We start from the raw sequence: 17,503 nt of genomic DNA, 5'->3' as shown, positions 1-17,503 counted from the left end.
TCAGTCGACTTATGAGTCAACTCATGAGTCGACTAATGAGTCGACTGATGGGTCGACCTATGAGTCGACTGACGAGCTGATTTCCAGATTTTCTTTTATTTGCGGGTTGGGTTGGTTTTGTTTTGGGTTTGACCACTTATATAAAATCTCTCCTACCCAAAACCAACCCGAAAACCCATCAGTTATCAGAGAAACCCTAGTCTCTCTCTCCCCTCAAAACCCTAGTTCGTTTTTGGCGATTTTTGGGGGAATTTTGGGGGATTTTTCGGAGGATTTCAGTGGGATTTGACGAGGTGCAGCATAGGAGATCTTTCTCTCTCGGATTCAGGAGTTAGTCAGCATACCAGAGGCAAGTAACATCTCGCCCAGCCCTACACCCACTGTTTGTATAGTTTTATTTAGTTTTATTTCGGTTTTATTGAGCCTAAATTACTATTTGCGTATAAAAATAGATCTTTATAGCATATGATGCGAAAATCGAATGTTTTCAGTTTATAAAAGCTCACAAACGAATTTATAAATTAAGATCCAGATCTGGATTTTGTTTAAACATGATTTTTATTGTGATTTAATGGTTTCAATACGTTTTTAAACATGAGGAAATATGTTTAGGGTTTTAATGCAAAATATTACATGCAAATCTTTCGTTTCTGTTGATATACATGTGTTAGAATCAGATATATATTGCTGGACATGATCAAAGAGAACACTAGTTTTATAAATTTCTGCAAAAAAATTTCAAAAACAGAAAACTAGGGATTTTCTTCTCAGTCAACCAATGAGTCGACTCATGAGTCGACTTATGAGTCAACTAATGAGTCGACCAATGAGTCGACTGATGGGAAAAACTTTAGTTTGTGTTTTGTTGGTCGACTTCGGGGAAAACTTCAGTTTGTGTTTGTTGGTCGACCAATAAGTCGACCAATCATAGTCGACTCATGGGTCGACTGATGAGGAGATTTTTAGTATTTCTTCAGTTTGAATCTGTTGAGTTTCCTTTTCAGTTTCACTGAAACTGTATATGTTTGTTTATTGTTGTTGTGTGCTTTAATATGAATGAGCAGTCGCCTCGAATGACGAGTATTAGAAGTTTATTATAACATGTATCATTATATGTGAGATGACATGCGGACACGATAGAAGTTTATTATAACATGTATCATTATATGTGAGATGACATGCGGACACGAGTTTAGGTTTGCGCACCGAGACACGTGAGAAAATAGGGTATGTGCACCTGTTCATATATTTCATCTAGTCCATGTGTTGGGCAATTATGATGTGTAGTTCATGTGTGTGCACCTGTTCATATATTTCATCTAGTCCATGTGTTGGGCAATTATGATGTGTAGTTCATGTGTTGGATATTTATCACAATCAGTCCATGTGTTGGAAAGTTTTCATATACAGTTCATGTGTTGGACACCCATTACATCAGTTTAGACCATGAGAGTTTACACTGACACTTACATAGGCTGGATACGGCATTTATACGAGTTGTGACACGACACCGTAATTAAGTCTGAGATGAGTTTGCCTTCTTTTATTAATGTTTCTTGTATTAGATTTTGGGTTTGGTATTTAGGGATGTATAATTTAAGATTTAATGTATATACATGAGGGTTTCCTTGTTTGGATTATTTCGCTCGACGTACCTATGCTCGTGTTGTAACTTCCTAAATACTAAAATCCTCTTATATATAGGTACTTACAATCTGAGCTACATGGTATATACATGAGGGTTTCCTTGTTTGGATTATTTCGCTCGACGTACTTATGCTCACATTATAATTACCTAAATAGGATTTGTGATTTTATATATATTATAACTGTATTTTCTGTATATAACGAGACCTTTTCTCTTGGAGTTGGTTGTGATGTTGCTCGCTAGCGCTTTGACGCTCGTTGTCCCTCCCCCTTTCAGGTAACGAGTCAGGAGCTCAGAGAGTCGCAGGTTGATGGTGAGGCACTTTAGCTTCAGCTATTCTATTATAGTTATATTTTACTTTTGAGCTCCACTGTAGGCCTTGTTTAGACATTTTGAGAGTTTATTCTAGAAGTTGTAAAGGTTGTGTGCCTTATTTCCTTTTATTCAGACATTTGTATTTAAGACTTTCACTTCTAACATTGACTTGTACTTTAGTATGTTAGATGATGAAGTATTAACTTGATCTATATTATTTCATCAGTTGACTCTTGTATTATCTTTTACTTGCTTTTGTACCTACACCTGTTATTTGACTCTACTAGAGAGATAGTAATTATGATGGTGAAACATGTTATTGCACGGTGTGGTGTATGGCAGGTTTGACATTCTTGATTTCACCTTGGACTGCAGCCTTGTGTGAACCTAGGGGCGTCACAAATGAGGAGACAATGGATTCATCCGTTTCTCAATGGTTGAGAAACGGAAGAATCTGAGGTGAATAGGCAGGGAGAGAGGGGCGCGGGGGTTGAAGGGGCAGAGGAAAGGGCATGTATTACATGTTAATTGATTATCATATAACTTTTCTAGATAAGTCATGAATAATGGGGATAAAAAAAGAATTAATCAAAGTTGAAAGGGGTAAAATGGGCATGTAAAATTTTTGAAACTTGTTTTCTCTTTTAGAAGTAGTATATATATATATATATATTATATATATATATATATATCATACTCCCTTTAAAAGTACAAGTTGGAGAAAATCTTTCCATGGTCAATATTACCCTTAGCTTTTTAAAATATTATATTGTTATCCTAATCTTGATACGAGTTGTCGTGCAAGCACCCTTTCATCACGGAATTACCAAAAGGTGGGTTGAGAAGAGGACGACCAAAACACAAGAACAATTCAGTTTGGCGAAAGAGGACGACCAAAACACAAGAACAATTCAGTTTGGCGAAGGAAAATACCTTCTCTAGATTATGAAGAATAAAAGATTACAATCTCTCCCTCACAAATCAGTTTGGCGAAGGAAAATACCTTCTCTAGATTATGAAGAATAAAAGATTACAATCTCTCCCTCACAAACTCACTCTAGAGTTGAAGAACAAGCTCTCCAAATCTTAATCTAGAATCTAATCTCTCTTGATTAAACTCTCTGATCTAAAAGATTCCCTCTTGATTCTGAGATCTCATAGAACATCACAATCTAAACCCTAATCCTTTTGATTAGGATCTCACTTAGACCTAAAACTCTTTAGATCTACATCTTGGCCTCTCACCTCCTGTTTAGAACCCTAAACAGTCCCTATTTATAGGGTTTACAACGTGGTGGCAATCTGGTAAATAACCAAAACCAAACCCAACTAGAATTCCTTCAAAATAGAAATCGAGTCTGCCCAGGAAACCTCGATGAGTCGACTCATGACTGCATATGAGTCGACTCATGACCGATGAGTCGACCCATAAGATGATGAGTCGACTGAGCAGAAGCTTTTGACAAAAAGGCTGGGTTTCGTGAGTTGACTCATGACAGGCATGAGTCGACTCAACCTGATGAGTCGACTCATGTACATGTATGAGTCGACTCACGAGCTGAAATCTGGATTCTTCGAATCTGCTGCTCCTCGTCTCGTTCCACGCTTCCACCTGTGCTCCGCCATGTCGCTTCACACCACTATTCTTAAGATATTATGAGAATCACCTATCCTCAAGCTCCCATGAGGATCACTTTTCTGAAAAGAAGATACACCCTTATCATGGGTCTCCCATTTAGAAACTTGAAGTCCCATTCAAGTTAGAAATTCAACTGAGGAAACTCTCGAGCCCCTCCATCTTTGTTGACTTCAATCATCTTCTTCTTCATTCTTCTCTGAACTCCTTCCAAAGAAAATGATCTCGCTAAGCTTCTTGTATTGCGATCGAGTCAGGACCATACACAGGATGCCCCTTCACCAGATCTGATGCTCTGATACCAACTTGATACGAGTTGCCGTGCGAGCACCCTTTGGTCGCGGAATTACCAAATGGTGGGTTGAGAAGAGAACGACCAAAACATAAGAACAATTCAGTTTGGTGAAGGAAAATACCTTCTCTAGATTTTGAAGAACAAAAGATTACAATCTCTCCCTCATAATCTCACTCTAGAGTTGAAGAACAAGCGCTCCAAATCTCAATCTAGAATCTAATCTCTCTTGATTAAACTCTCTGATCTAAAAGATTCCCTCTTGATTCTAAGATCTCGTAGAACCTCACTATCTAAACCCTAATCCTTTTGATTAGGATCTCACTTAGACCTAAAACTCTTTAGATCTACATCTTGGCCTAAACCCTAATCCTTTTGATTAGGATCTCACTTAGACCTAAAACTCTTTAGATCTACATCTTGGCCTCTCACCTCCTGTTTAGAACCCTAAACAGTCCCTATTTATAGGGTTTACAACGTGGTGGCAATCTGGTAAATAACCAAACTCAAACTCAACTAGAATTCCTTCAAAATAGAAACCGAGTCTGCCCAGGAAACCTCGATGAGTCGACTCATGACTGCATATGAGTCTACTCATGACTGATGAGTCGACCCATAAGCTGATGAGTCGACTGAGCAGAAGCTTTTGACAAAACGACTGGGTTTCGTGAGTCGAATCATGACAGGCATGAGTCGACTCAACCTGATGAGTCGACTCATGTACATGTATGAGTCGACTCACGAGCTGAAATCTGGATTCTTCGAATCTGCTGCTCGTCGTCTCGTTCCACGCTTCCACCTGTGCTCCGTCGTGTCGCTTCACACCACTATTCTCAAGATATCATGAGAATCACATATCCTCAAGCTCCCATGAGGATCACTTTTCCGAAGAGAAGATACACCCGTATCAAATCCATTCTAATTTCTTATCTTCTTTGAATTTATAATTGAATGTTTATCCTATCCATAATGAGACTTAACATGTTATTGGATAAAAGAGATACGTTTAATATAATTCAAATCTTTTACTTATTTCAGTTTGCAGAGAAATCTAAAAATATATGTTAGCCAACAAGTAAAAGTTTTTGGACCTTGTAAAAGTATCCTCTAAATTTTTAAAATTACAAAAATACCCTTACAAATTCAAAATTTTATTAAAACATCTTAAAAATTATAAATTTTACTTATTTTAATTCAGTGAGAAATCTAAAAAGTATATGCTCACTAAAAAATGAAATTTTTTCACATTGGAGAAAGTATATTGTAAGTTTTGAAAAAGAAAAAACACACCTAAAAATTCAAAATTTATAAAAAACACCTTGAAATTTTTAAATATATAAATACACTAAAACCTACAAATAAAACAAACAACCCCCAAAAATTTATGGAATTTGTAATAAACACTCTAAACTTTTTACAAATTGCAAGATAAAACCCTCAAGGTTGTAAAATTTATAAAAATCCTGATAATTTTCTACCTAACAGTACATTAAAATATAGGAGTTACAAATATCCCCTGTATAATTTATAATTTATAGAAAACACCCTTAAAGTTTAGAAAATAATAAACAAACACTCAAAATTCAAAACTTTACAAAAAAACACCCTGAGAATTTCAAACTCATTAGTAAATTGAAAATATAATAATTATAAATAGTTTATAAATAATTTACAATCTGTAGAAAAGGCCTATAAGTTTAAAATTTTAAAAAAACCCCTTATATTCATAATTTATAAAAAAACACCATGAGAATTTCTAACCTGTAGATATTAAAATGAATATATAAATTACTAACAACCCCTAGAAAATAAAAAATTTACAAAAAATATCATACTTCTTTTAAAAGTATAGGTTTAGGAAAAACTTTTCATGGTCAATATTACTCATAACTTTTTAAAAAAGAATACAACTAATTGAAAATCTATTAGATTTAAAATTTACAAAAAAAAAAACAAACTTAAAGTTTAGTACATTGCAAATTACCCCTCCAAAGTTTAAAAATTTTCAGTGATTTTTTGAAGTTCCTTGATTTTAATGTAATTTTTAATAGTTTTGTGTATTTGTAAATTATAAAAGTTTAGGGTGTTTATTTTTACAATTTTTAAAACTTTTGAGTGTGTTTCATTTGTAGTTTTCTAAATTTTCATTGTGTTTTTAGTGTAATGCATAGATACATCAATTAATAATGATATTGAAGAGTAAGTCGTTCTTAAGATGTATTAGGCTATAGTTAAGTGTGTACATCACTATTCCTAGGAAGTATAGTTTATACATGCAAAAGTTTTCAAACAATTGATATAGTGGTTAAAAGTTTTTTGACTTTAATGTACTATTATTTATAAATTATGTTTAATGTGAACCCACCATATAACTTTGACTGTGGTCATTATAATTTTCATACGTTTAATCAATTGACTATATAAGTATATAAACCATATATTACTTTACTTTCTCGCATGAACTAATATTTGTCACTTAATAATTTAAATTATTACTTTTAAATTTAATATAAATAGGGGCTTTAATAACATTTATTTATTTACCTATAAGATAATACAATTTCAATTCCAATTTTTTACTTGAGATTTATTTTATAGTTACGGGTATCAAATTAGTAACTAATATAATAATTATTTATGCTTAAATTAGGATAATTGTAGTTGGTCACTCACTATGAAAATATTACATGGCGAAATATATCATAATCTCCCAGCTCTAATTTCACAAGAAAATAATCATTCATACTTTCAGTTTTACATCTATAATACGGAGAATGAGCTATAAAATTGAATGAGAATATTAGATAATGTAAATATGAGTGAAACCATAACTAAAAGTTAATGTGAATATGAGTCAAACTACAACTAAAAGTTAATGTGAATATGAGTCAAATCACAACTAAAAGTTTAATGGGCACATTGCATGTAAATTCAAATGTAAAATTCCATTGCGAATTGAATAATCACTCATCTTTTAAAGACTTCAAGATATTAATAAACAAAGATATTGTACTAGATCAATGTGTTTATAATTCACAAATAGTAGATCACGTGGCGATAGTCTAGATTTATGAAAACAATGATAATATTTAATTTAAAAGAAAGATTATTGAGTTGATGATCAATCCCGCAAAAAATTTTATTTTCTCTTTTATTTTTATTCTATTTTTATTAATTTTAATAACCATGGTATTCAACCACGTGCACACTCCCACTAGTAAAAATAAAAAAAAGCCACTGCTTTGCCCACATCAGTCTTAAAAAGACACCCGACAGACCTCCGCATTTCCTGTTACAAAACAGGGCACATGCTAAGGAAAGAGGTTTGAAAGGCTATAAATATTGAAATGGATGGATCAGCCAATGAGGGGAGGTTTGGATTTGGACCCAAATCGTGGGAATAGATTATGGTGAGGGCCAGAGTTTGGACAATTGGACTAAGGTCGGCGTGTGATTTGTGAGGTTGAGAGTGGGATGAGTTGTGTCACTCGATGAGGATTGATGCCTGGTAATACTGTACAATTTCAAATCTTTGGTAGATCCTGTGTACGATGAGAACCTTCAGGATTTCGATTGGTGACCACGTTGCGCAAATGTGACCGCAATACCAATTTAAAGCTAGCAAGGTTGAAATTGGTTGGATTTTGGTTATTTTAGTTGTTCTTTTTCCAAAAACTTTATAGTGTGGGTATACATTACAGTGCGAAACATAAAGTTGATGATGGCACACATTGATAATGACTTGAGTAAACCAACTTCTTCCTGGTATCCACCCCCATGGACCCATGCTAGTTGAAAAATTGTTATTTTTCTTCGGTATTCTTATAGGGTATCTCTGTTCAGATTGAGCACGATCGTATCACATAGTTTTGGTTTAGATGCTTGAACAGAAAGTAAAACATTACAATAGCTAGAGCTTGGATAAAACATTACAATAGCTAGAGCTTGGACTATTCCGAATAAGCCGAATTGTCCAAAGGTAATCCTAGGCTGAGTTAGGGTCGGGTTTGATTTGATCCCACCTGTCAACTCTTGTCCGAACCCCAGCCTACTACTGCTTTGAGTTTTGCGAAGGAGAAATTATTCAATGGACACAGTTAACCGATCACAAGGAGGGGAGAGAGTTCTTATATCAATGCAAAACATGAATAGTTTAGAAATAGGTATACTGATCTAAGAGTTCCCTTTCTGACTTACCATGTTCATTGGTTGGAAAGTTTTCCTCATCGTAGAGCACCGTACAGAGCCTTTTGATCTCATCCATTAGATGGAAGGACTGACATACGTGCTCTGATACTTTTGTATTATATTCCTGCTTCGGTTGTGAGTTCGCAATCAAACTCATTTTGTTGATATTAGATTTAGTCCCACATTTGTTATGAGACGACATCTTACCCTCCACTACTCGTGTGTGTAGAAAGAGAGAAAGAGAGAGAGAGAAATATGGGTATGCTTGGTACCAAGCACAGATTTTGTGCTTGGTATAGTGATGTGTCACATGCTCATCCACTCACTACCCATGTGAATTTGTTCCCATATTTGAATGAGTGGAGGGGGATTTGACACCTCACTACAAAGCAAAATTTTTTGTGCTTGGTACCAAGCATACCCATATTTCTCATATATATATATACATATATACACACACACACACACACACACATATATATATATATATATATATATATATATATATATATATATATATTACTATACTATTATATATATAATATATATATATATATATATATAATATATATAATATATATATATATAAAAATATTAGTAGTAGAGCGCTGGCCAGTTCTCGTACATCGTAGCCTGCCTGGGTGTTTTTGAAAAAATGGGACGCGATTCTCAATAGATTGTCAAAACTGCTGGCCACAGCTCTCTCTCTCTCTCTCTCTCTCTCTCACCCCAAAAGAAATCAGATCCCCAAATCTCTCAGATCCCTCTTCCTCCCCACGACGATCTCCCCTTCTCTCTCACTCCGATGCTCGTGACCCCAGACCGACGGCACCGCCACGAGATCCAGCCCTCTTCGTCGCTCGTGACCCCAGACCGAGCAGCGCACCACCGACCATCGCCCTCTCTCTCACTCCGACACTCGTGACCCCATCCACCACCGCCACCGACCGAGCACTGCACCGCCACGAGATTCAGCCCTCTCTCTCACTCCGTCGGTCGTGGCCCCATCCACCACCGCCACCGACCGAGCACCGCACCACCACGAGATTCAGGTAATTATTCTATAGCTTATAGTTTAGTTCTCCTGATTCTGTGATTTTAATAATGAAAGTGGAATTAAGGAAATCCTATAATTTTGGTCTTTTGATTGGAATTAAGGAGCAAAGAGTGTCAATTTATTAACATATATTCCTAATCCTATAATTTTGGTCTTTTGATTGGAATTAAGGAGCAAAGAGTGTCAATTTATTAACATATATTCCTAATGATGAGCTAGAATGAATTTTGGTTCTAAGTGTCAATTTATTAACATATATTCCTAATGATGAGCTAGAATGAATTTTGGTTCTACATCAATGTTTTTTTAATGGGGTTGTTGATTCTGGGTTGTTGATTCTGGGTTTAGTTCATGTAATTCACTAATTTTCTTGTGATTAGATACAAACTGTAAGTATACTGTATATTCGAGGAAAAAACAGAATCACCTATAGTTTAAAAACTGTTAAAACATATTTATATCTTATAACAATCTTATTCTTTTTCCTTTTAAGATCAATGTGATTCATTTATTAGCAAAGATGCCAGGGCTCTAGTTAAAACTTGGACAACATCAATACTACATATAATTATTTGTTGTGAGAAACTATACATGGACAATATGAAATCACCATAACTATCATGTTTAGAAGTCCAAAAAATGAGTTGCATTCCTCTGTTTTCTTCAGACTCTGTAGAGTATTACACATTGTATGGTGGTCAAAAACAAATCGTTGGTATTAAATAGCAACAAATATCTCTTCAAGACAAAATATGGAGTGGAAATTTGAAAATCACATCAAATGGAGACAAAACTCAAACAGAGACTGGACCAAAGAGAATACCTTGATTTTGGATGTAGTATTTTCACATAACATATGAAAGCTCAAATTTTCACAGCTTGTGAGGTTTCACTTAATGTCAGCTTGTTTAGTATGCCTGTGATCTCACTTAATAGCAGTTTCACAGCTTGTGAGGTTATTTATGTTTTAAAAATAGGTCTAAACATTAATATATAGAACTGAAGCATCAATATTCACTTGTCTTTTTTCCATTGATAATAGAACCGTTCAAGGCACAAATTTCCAGGTGATATAATGGCAAGAAAGAGTTTTTATGTTGTAAAGAGAGATCGACGTTGTGGGATTTTTGATAATTGGGAGGAATGCTTTTCTCAAGTTGATAGATTCCAAATGTCTCCTATAAAGGGTATGCAACGTATGAAGAGGCTTTGAGTGAATGGGATAAGCACTTAAGCGCGCGTGATTCATCATCCAGCTCAAGGCATGTGCAGCCACATGTTTGTGTTCAAGAACAAATGTTTCCAGAGGGGCATAATCTTCTTGAGGACAAGGGAACACCTAGGAAAACTGCTATTAAGTACATCTTTGCTTTTGTATTAGGTTCAGTGTTTACAATTTTAACATTTCTAGTATGTATCGTTGCAGTATTTGTTGGTTTATCCATTAAGGGAAACATGTGATGTTATTCGTGTATGATTCTTCAATGTGAGGATAAGCTTGCACAACTTGGGTCATTTTGTACTTAGTTTGTACTCAATTTTGAGCGTTTTTGTGGTCAGTTTGTATCATGAGTTGTGCGCAGTTTGTACTCAAATTTGACCTTTTGTTTGATTTCTAGAACTGAATAATGCATACAACACTTTATTTTTCTCATGGGTTTGTTACAAATGAATATATTATTTTTCATGAAGCCAGGGATATTTAGTTGGCAAGCGGGGCACTGCTGCTGCTCAGATTTATTATACCTAGCTGTGACTCTTCTGTGTTTGCTCCATTTGTGCATATAAGATGTCCATGAAGCTTACCTCTTTAATGACTACAAGATGGCAAGAGGGAAAATCCTAAGGATTTGGCTTGGTATAAAGAAGCTTCATCTCGCCAGCCAATTCCTGAAGCCTTGGGTAATAAATAGATGGGGAGCATGATTCAAAAGAATATTAGTTAATTATGGTACTAGAGTTGCAAATTAGAAAGTAGAGTGATGTGCAGAGCATTGGAAATGTTGCAAATACAGAAGAAAGGTAATCTTTGATGGAGGTAATTCCAGCAAAAGAATATGGTACTGATATCTATGTTAGCTTTGTAATCAGACATCAATTTTCTTTGGTGTTCTTAAATTGACAACACTTCTCTCCCTTTTTCTTTTGTATTCCTCTCTTTCTTTGTTCTCTGGCCTCAGTTTGTACTCAATTGTTAAGAAGACAGTGATAAATGATGATTCCACATCAACAGAAAGAACAAAGTAGTGCATAGAAGCTGACCAATTTGTACATACCGGTATGCTATCTACAGACTAAGAACAAATAGCAACTGAAACATGAGCTATAATTTAAATTATTCATGAGCTGAAGCAGCACCCTTCAAACATGTGCAATAACAATACGCAGATGAGATCAAAATGAGAAGCAAATTCATACATAAAATTTGCACAAAATGCTCAACAAATAAAAAAGTCACCAATGTGAACTTCATACAGAGTACTATAACAAATGGAAGCATAATCAAAGTGCTCAACAAACAAAATGCACTTCATACAGAGTACAATCTACCCATCTTCTTCCAACAACTTGATTCTCCCATAAAATACCAATTTATACATAAAATTTGGCTCAGCAAAAGCCCAGCTTGCAATCTACCCAGCTTGCAGATTTCTTTTTGCTCTTACCTACAAAAAAGAAAATAGAACGTCAAGACAGTAGGATAACTAACTCAATATGCTATTATGACTGTCAGAGGGCAAGTTCAAAATAGGAAATCTGGAAGAAAGGGCAAGTTGGTGTTGAAAATGCATATAGGACAATTCTATATTTGAAAAAAACTAAACAAATAAGAAATTCACAAAAAAGCTAAATATGAAAAAAAAAGAAATTGTACCTTGGCAAATTGACTTTACAGCTAGTTCTATAATGCCCGAGTTCACCACATCTGCTACATATACGCTTCTTCGTCTCTCTTTTTTCTTGTGCTTGTTCTAAGCCTGACTGAATTCTAGTAGCATTGCGTGGCCGACCTTTAATCCTTGCAGATTTTTCAGGATCACGAACTGTAATCTGAGGAATGTTCTCCATTGTATGTGAAATGGGTGCTGAAATCTGAGGATTATCTTCTGTTTCTCTAACTTCTTCTTCAAGTGATTCTATGAATTTTGTTAACACATTATCTAATTTCTGCATCCTCTCTTCTGAATCAAATGCAAGCTAGAGCGCATTATTGAATTTTGCTCTTAAAGCCCAAGATTTTAACAAATTAATCTTCTCTTCACAGCTTGTGAGGTTTCTTCCAAATACAATATTGTCAACCCCAATGTTATGATGTCGAGCATGTATAGTCCAACGGTGTAGGATATAATGATCGGGTAATGAAGAATTTTGCCTAGCCATCATTAGCGATAATATATGTCTACATACAACACCATTAGTTTCAAACAAAGCACAAGTACAAATGAATTGCATCTTACTGGATTGTTCATAAGTAACCACCTCCCATTTTCCTCTATCCGCAAACTTACAAATCTTGTATTCAACAATGTCCCCATCTTTTCTCAATTCTTCACAAAACTCTATACCAAATCCTTTGAATTCAGTTTGGAACACATGAAACATGTTGCGTGTATACATTTCTCCAGCTTGGACCTCAATCGGATGTCCAAGGAGCATGACAGACTTTGTGTTAAGACTCTTAAAATCTTCATGTGCTTCACTTAAGAGACGATGAGTTAATGCTTTTTCATATTGTATCACAAACTCGTGTAATTGAGTCTGTGAGTTAACATACTCATCAAAAAATGCATTAATACTTTCACTTCTTTGGCTCGATCTCATTCCAGCAAAAAAAGTGTCCTTCAAATAACATGACACCCAATGTTCTCGATATTTGTAAACAGTTTGTAACCATCCATCCCCTTCTTCATTTATATCAAACTTCTCCTTCATCTCTAGGCAATATCCTTCACACTGTTCAATTGAAGAACTATTACACCATAAGCCCCAATACCTTTGAAACTGTTCACCATAACGAGAAACCAAAATAGGCAAATGATCAGTAATGTGCTTATGCATGTGCCAAAAGCAATAACGATGTCTTGTCAGTGGAAACACAGAGTGAATAGCATTACACATGGCTCTATCCTGATCTGTTATAATAGCACCTGGTTCAACCTCATGCATACATTTCAGCCATTCTTCAAATAACCACACAAAGGTATCTTCTTGTTCATCAGCTAATAATGCACAACCAAGTAAAGTGGACTGTCTATGATGATTCACACTAGTAAATTGAGCAAATGGAAGACTGAACTTATTAGTTCTGTATGTCACATCAAACACAACAACATCACTGAATTGCAAATAAGACGCTCTTGATCTTCCGTTAGCCCAGAAAACACTCCTCATTTGTCCACTACTGTCCACTTCTATTGCAAAATAGAATTCTGGATCATTCGCTGTCATACTCTGAAAATGTTTTATGATAGATATGCATTCATGGACAATATTGTTGACTCTCTGGTATCTGATGTGATCAATACACTATTGTGGTGTCACTAATTTGCCTTCTCTTCCAGTGGTTGCGTTAATGACGCGAGAAATAGTGGATGGACGCATACCTTCTTCTTGCAGACTCTCAATAAGTTTTTTTACAACTTTGAGATTTATGGAATTGTTGGTGTGATCTGTGCATTTTTGCTTTGTCTGGACCACTCAACACATGATTTGTATGTTCTTCAACAAACCCCGTGACCTCCAACGATTTGTCCTCCAATACTTTAACTCTCATCATTGACTTACATCCCACTCAGGTCTCTCGCCAAAAAGGCATCTCCATCTTGTCTCTATTAGATCTATAACCCTCCTTATCATAAACAAACTTTCTGTCCAGCACGTCTCTTGTCTTCTTCAAGTAATTTACCGTGCTCTTCCTTATTCCAAAACCCATCAACAATGCGTAATGGTTATAATAGTTATAAGCCTCTTCCTTATTCCAAAACCCATCAACAATGCGTAATGGTTATAATAGTTATAAGCTTCTTCATAAGTATTAAATTTCATTCCGAGTAGTGGCTTAGGAGCATTTTCTGTACTGGCAAGAATTTTAATTCCACTAGCACTTGATTCTCCCATTTCGAACACTTTTTTTGCTGTAAAAGAGATGCATGGATTCATCAAGAAACAACTATAAAATACCCAAATATCAACTTCAGTTTAAACTCTCAAAACAATCTAGTGTAAATCTACTATAGTCATCAGCATATAAAATGACTTAAATGCCCGTGAATAAAATGCCTCGGCCGCGGCGGCTATGAATAAAATTTCATAATAGGTTTAGGGATTTATTAATTCAATTATTGTTAATTAATTTAGTTTAATTTGTTAATTAGAATTATAATCTGACAAAGGCTAAACTTTCTGTAGAGATAATTTTCTAGTGTAGGAGGTGAATACTTAAGAGATTAAAAAAGAAAGAAAAAATTCCTAGCACATTTTGATACTGATGCATGAACTTGCTAATACCCAGAGTTTGTAAACGAATTGAGGTCTGAGAGAGGAGCTCACGCAGAGGAGGAGCAGCTCAAGGAGGGATTCGTGGCGGGCCTCTGGAATTCTTGGAGGAGGAGCTCGTGGCTGAGGTCTGAGAGAGGAGCTCACGCGGAGGAGGAGCAGCTCAAGGCGGGATTCGTGGTGGTGCGGTGCTTGGTGGGTGGCGGTGGTGGATAGGGTCACGACCGATGGCGTGAGAAGGGCTGGATCTCGTGGTGGTGTCGTCGGTCTGGGGCACGAGCATCGTGGGGAGGAAGAGGAATGAGAAGGGCTAGATCTCGTGGCGGTGCCGTCGGTCTGGGGTCACGAGCGTCGGAGTGAGAGAGAGGGGGAGATCGTCGTGGGGAGGAAGAGGGATCTGAGAGATTTGGGGATCTGATTTCTTTTGGGGTGAGAAAGAGATAGAGTTGTGGCCAGGTCTACCAATTTAACTACCTGAAGGTCTCAATTTTAGTACTTTGGGATTGAAGCTAGTTACATGAATTTCTTTTTCCTACTTTGACTTGAGAATTGGATAGGATGGCTATCCTTGACTTGTGACGCTTGTGATCGTAAATAAATTTTGAAATGTGATTTTGTTGAGAGTTTTGGAAATTAATTTGTTAAGTCCCGATGAAAAGTATTTGTTTTGTGATATGTTTGATATTGGTTAAAGGATTGATGAGGGGGTGATCCCTACTCTATTTGGCTTCCACTCCTCCTATTTTCTTTATTGTCTATTTTCTTGAGGACAAGCAAAAGTCTAAGCTTGGGGGAGTTGATAAACACGTAAAATATGCATTATCTTAGTGTGTTTCAAGCATGATTTACGAGTGTTTAATGCATATTTCGTGTTTAGATCGAGGATACTACTGTAGTTTGTGTTCTTATATGTAGGTATTGGCTCAAGATTGAAAGATTTGATGATCGTTGGAAGTTATACAAGAGTTTGAAGCAACAACAAGATTTCGAAGGCATAGTTCGTGAAGAAAATGAATGCACGAGTATGAAAAATTGGAAATTCAACCATGATTCAGTTTGAATCAATAAAAACTCAAAAGATGAAAGTTGTAGATCTCTTCAACAGATTTCCAATGCAACTTGAATTACCTCATTCCAAGGTCGAACACAAAAGTTATAGCCAAAATACCGAAAACTAAACAAAGAAGCACAAAATCAGCAAAACAGCCCCTACCACTCCCTGGTGTGGTGCAGACCACACCTGTGGCGCGGGAATTAGTTATTTTCTAGATTTTTGGGGATATATAAATAGTTGTTTTGATTTAGGGTTTTGGATATCTTTAGTTATGCTCTCTTAGCCATCAATTAGCAATTATTTTGGAGTTCAAGTATTGAAGAAAGACACTAATTTCTTGTACAAGATTGGATTGCAAGTTTTGATTTTGAAGATCTCAATTGAAAGACGGTTTAATTCTTTTCTCTCTTTGATTTATTTCTTCTTATGATTGATTTGCATAATTATTTAATGTATTCTCTTATCCCAATCATGTGTGAGTAGTTTTCTTATCTAGGATTGGGAAAGAACCTAACTTTTTGGTGATTGATGATAAATTGATATAGGTTCTTGGTGAAAGTTTAAATCTTTAAACTTGAATTCTAGTGTTTTAATTTTGTTTATTCGCTTGATCACCGTATTAGCAATCATAGGTAATTAATTGAAGGACTGAAAGGTGAAGATTAATACCGGATCTCTAGAAATTAAACAGGGAGCTCGAACCACGAAAGTAGGCTAGATTCCTTGGGGATTTGATTTGGATTAGCATAAAGCTTAATGGGTTTAACTTAATCTTAATTTCACGAAAGTAGGTTAATATAGATTAATTAGGCACAGTATTTAGACCTTGAAAGAGGTTTTAGATTAATTTAGGCTAATTCACCCTTTTTAGTTTAAACCAACACCGAGAATTGAAATAATTCATCATTGAGCATCGAAGTTGTGGTGATAACCCAATCCTGGCTCTTCATTATATTGAATTTCCACCTGATTAGTTATTATTTTATTTCTTTTAATTCTCATCTCTTCTAATTACTCATTAGTTTAGCTAGTCGAATAACGTGAGATTTGGTAATTAACCCTAGTCCATGTGGGATCGACCTTGATAGCTACAACGAGTCTGTGCACTTGTAGATTTTGCCTACCAAGTTTTTGGCGCCGTTGTTGGGGACTACGGTGTTAATATTGAGTTCTTACATTATTAAGCTAGACTAGATTTTATTTTATTTTATTTTTATTATCTTCGCTACTCACTTTCTTTTATGCAAGGGCATCAAACAGAAGTACACAACGAAAACAATCCTGAATTATCGGTGACTCTTGCAGAGATAAGAAGGTATATAAGGGAGCAAAGGAACACAGAACAAGCTACAATGGGTGATCAGAATCAGCTTCTTAAGGATTTCGCTGCCCCAAATGCTCAAGGAACGCATTCGAATATTACAAGGCTCACTGTTGAAGCTAATAATTTTGAGCTTAAACCATCACTGCTCTCAATGGTTCAGCAAAATCAGTTTGGAGGAGGTGCTACTGAAGATCCGAATCTCCACCTGTCGATTTTCTTGAAATATTGCGACACATTGAAGCTTAATGGAGTGACCAATGATGCTATTCGACTCAGATTATTTCCATTCTCTTTAAAGGACAAGGCTAGGGCTTGGTTGCACTCATTGCCCGCTGGGTCCATCACCACTTGGGATCAGTTGTCCAGGGCGTTTCTTGCAAAGTATTTTCCCCCAAGTAAAACAGCACAAATGAGGAACCGAATCACAAGCTTTGTACAGAAGGAAGGAGAGTCACTCTATGAAGCTTGGGAATGATACAAGGAATTATTAAGG

General features: G+C 35.8%; 1 protein-coding gene across 1 annotated transcript; it reads right to left on the bottom strand.

The window, feature by feature from the left end:
• LOC109834990 (protein FAR1-RELATED SEQUENCE 5-like) lies at window positions 12,335-13,585 on the bottom strand. Its single transcript, XM_020402997.1, has one exon. It carries the CDS (start codon window positions 13,583-13,585, stop codon window positions 12,335-12,337), a length of 1,251 nt encoding a protein of 416 aa, XP_020258586.1.

The sequence above is a fragment of the Asparagus officinalis genome, chromosome 1 (genome assembly GCF_001876935.1).
Source record: "Asparagus officinalis chromosome 1, Aspof.V1, whole genome shotgun sequence".
NCBI lineage: Eukaryota > Viridiplantae > Streptophyta > Magnoliopsida > Asparagales > Asparagaceae > Asparagus > Asparagus officinalis.
The sequence above is the reverse complement of the archived record's forward strand: the minus strand, read 5'-3'. Positions and strand labels throughout refer to the sequence as shown.

Coding starts and splice junctions, on each gene's coding strand:
- LOC109834990 (XM_020402997.1), bottom strand. CDS start 13,585: ATGACAGCGAATGATCCAGAATTCTATTTTGCAATAGAAGTGGACAGT.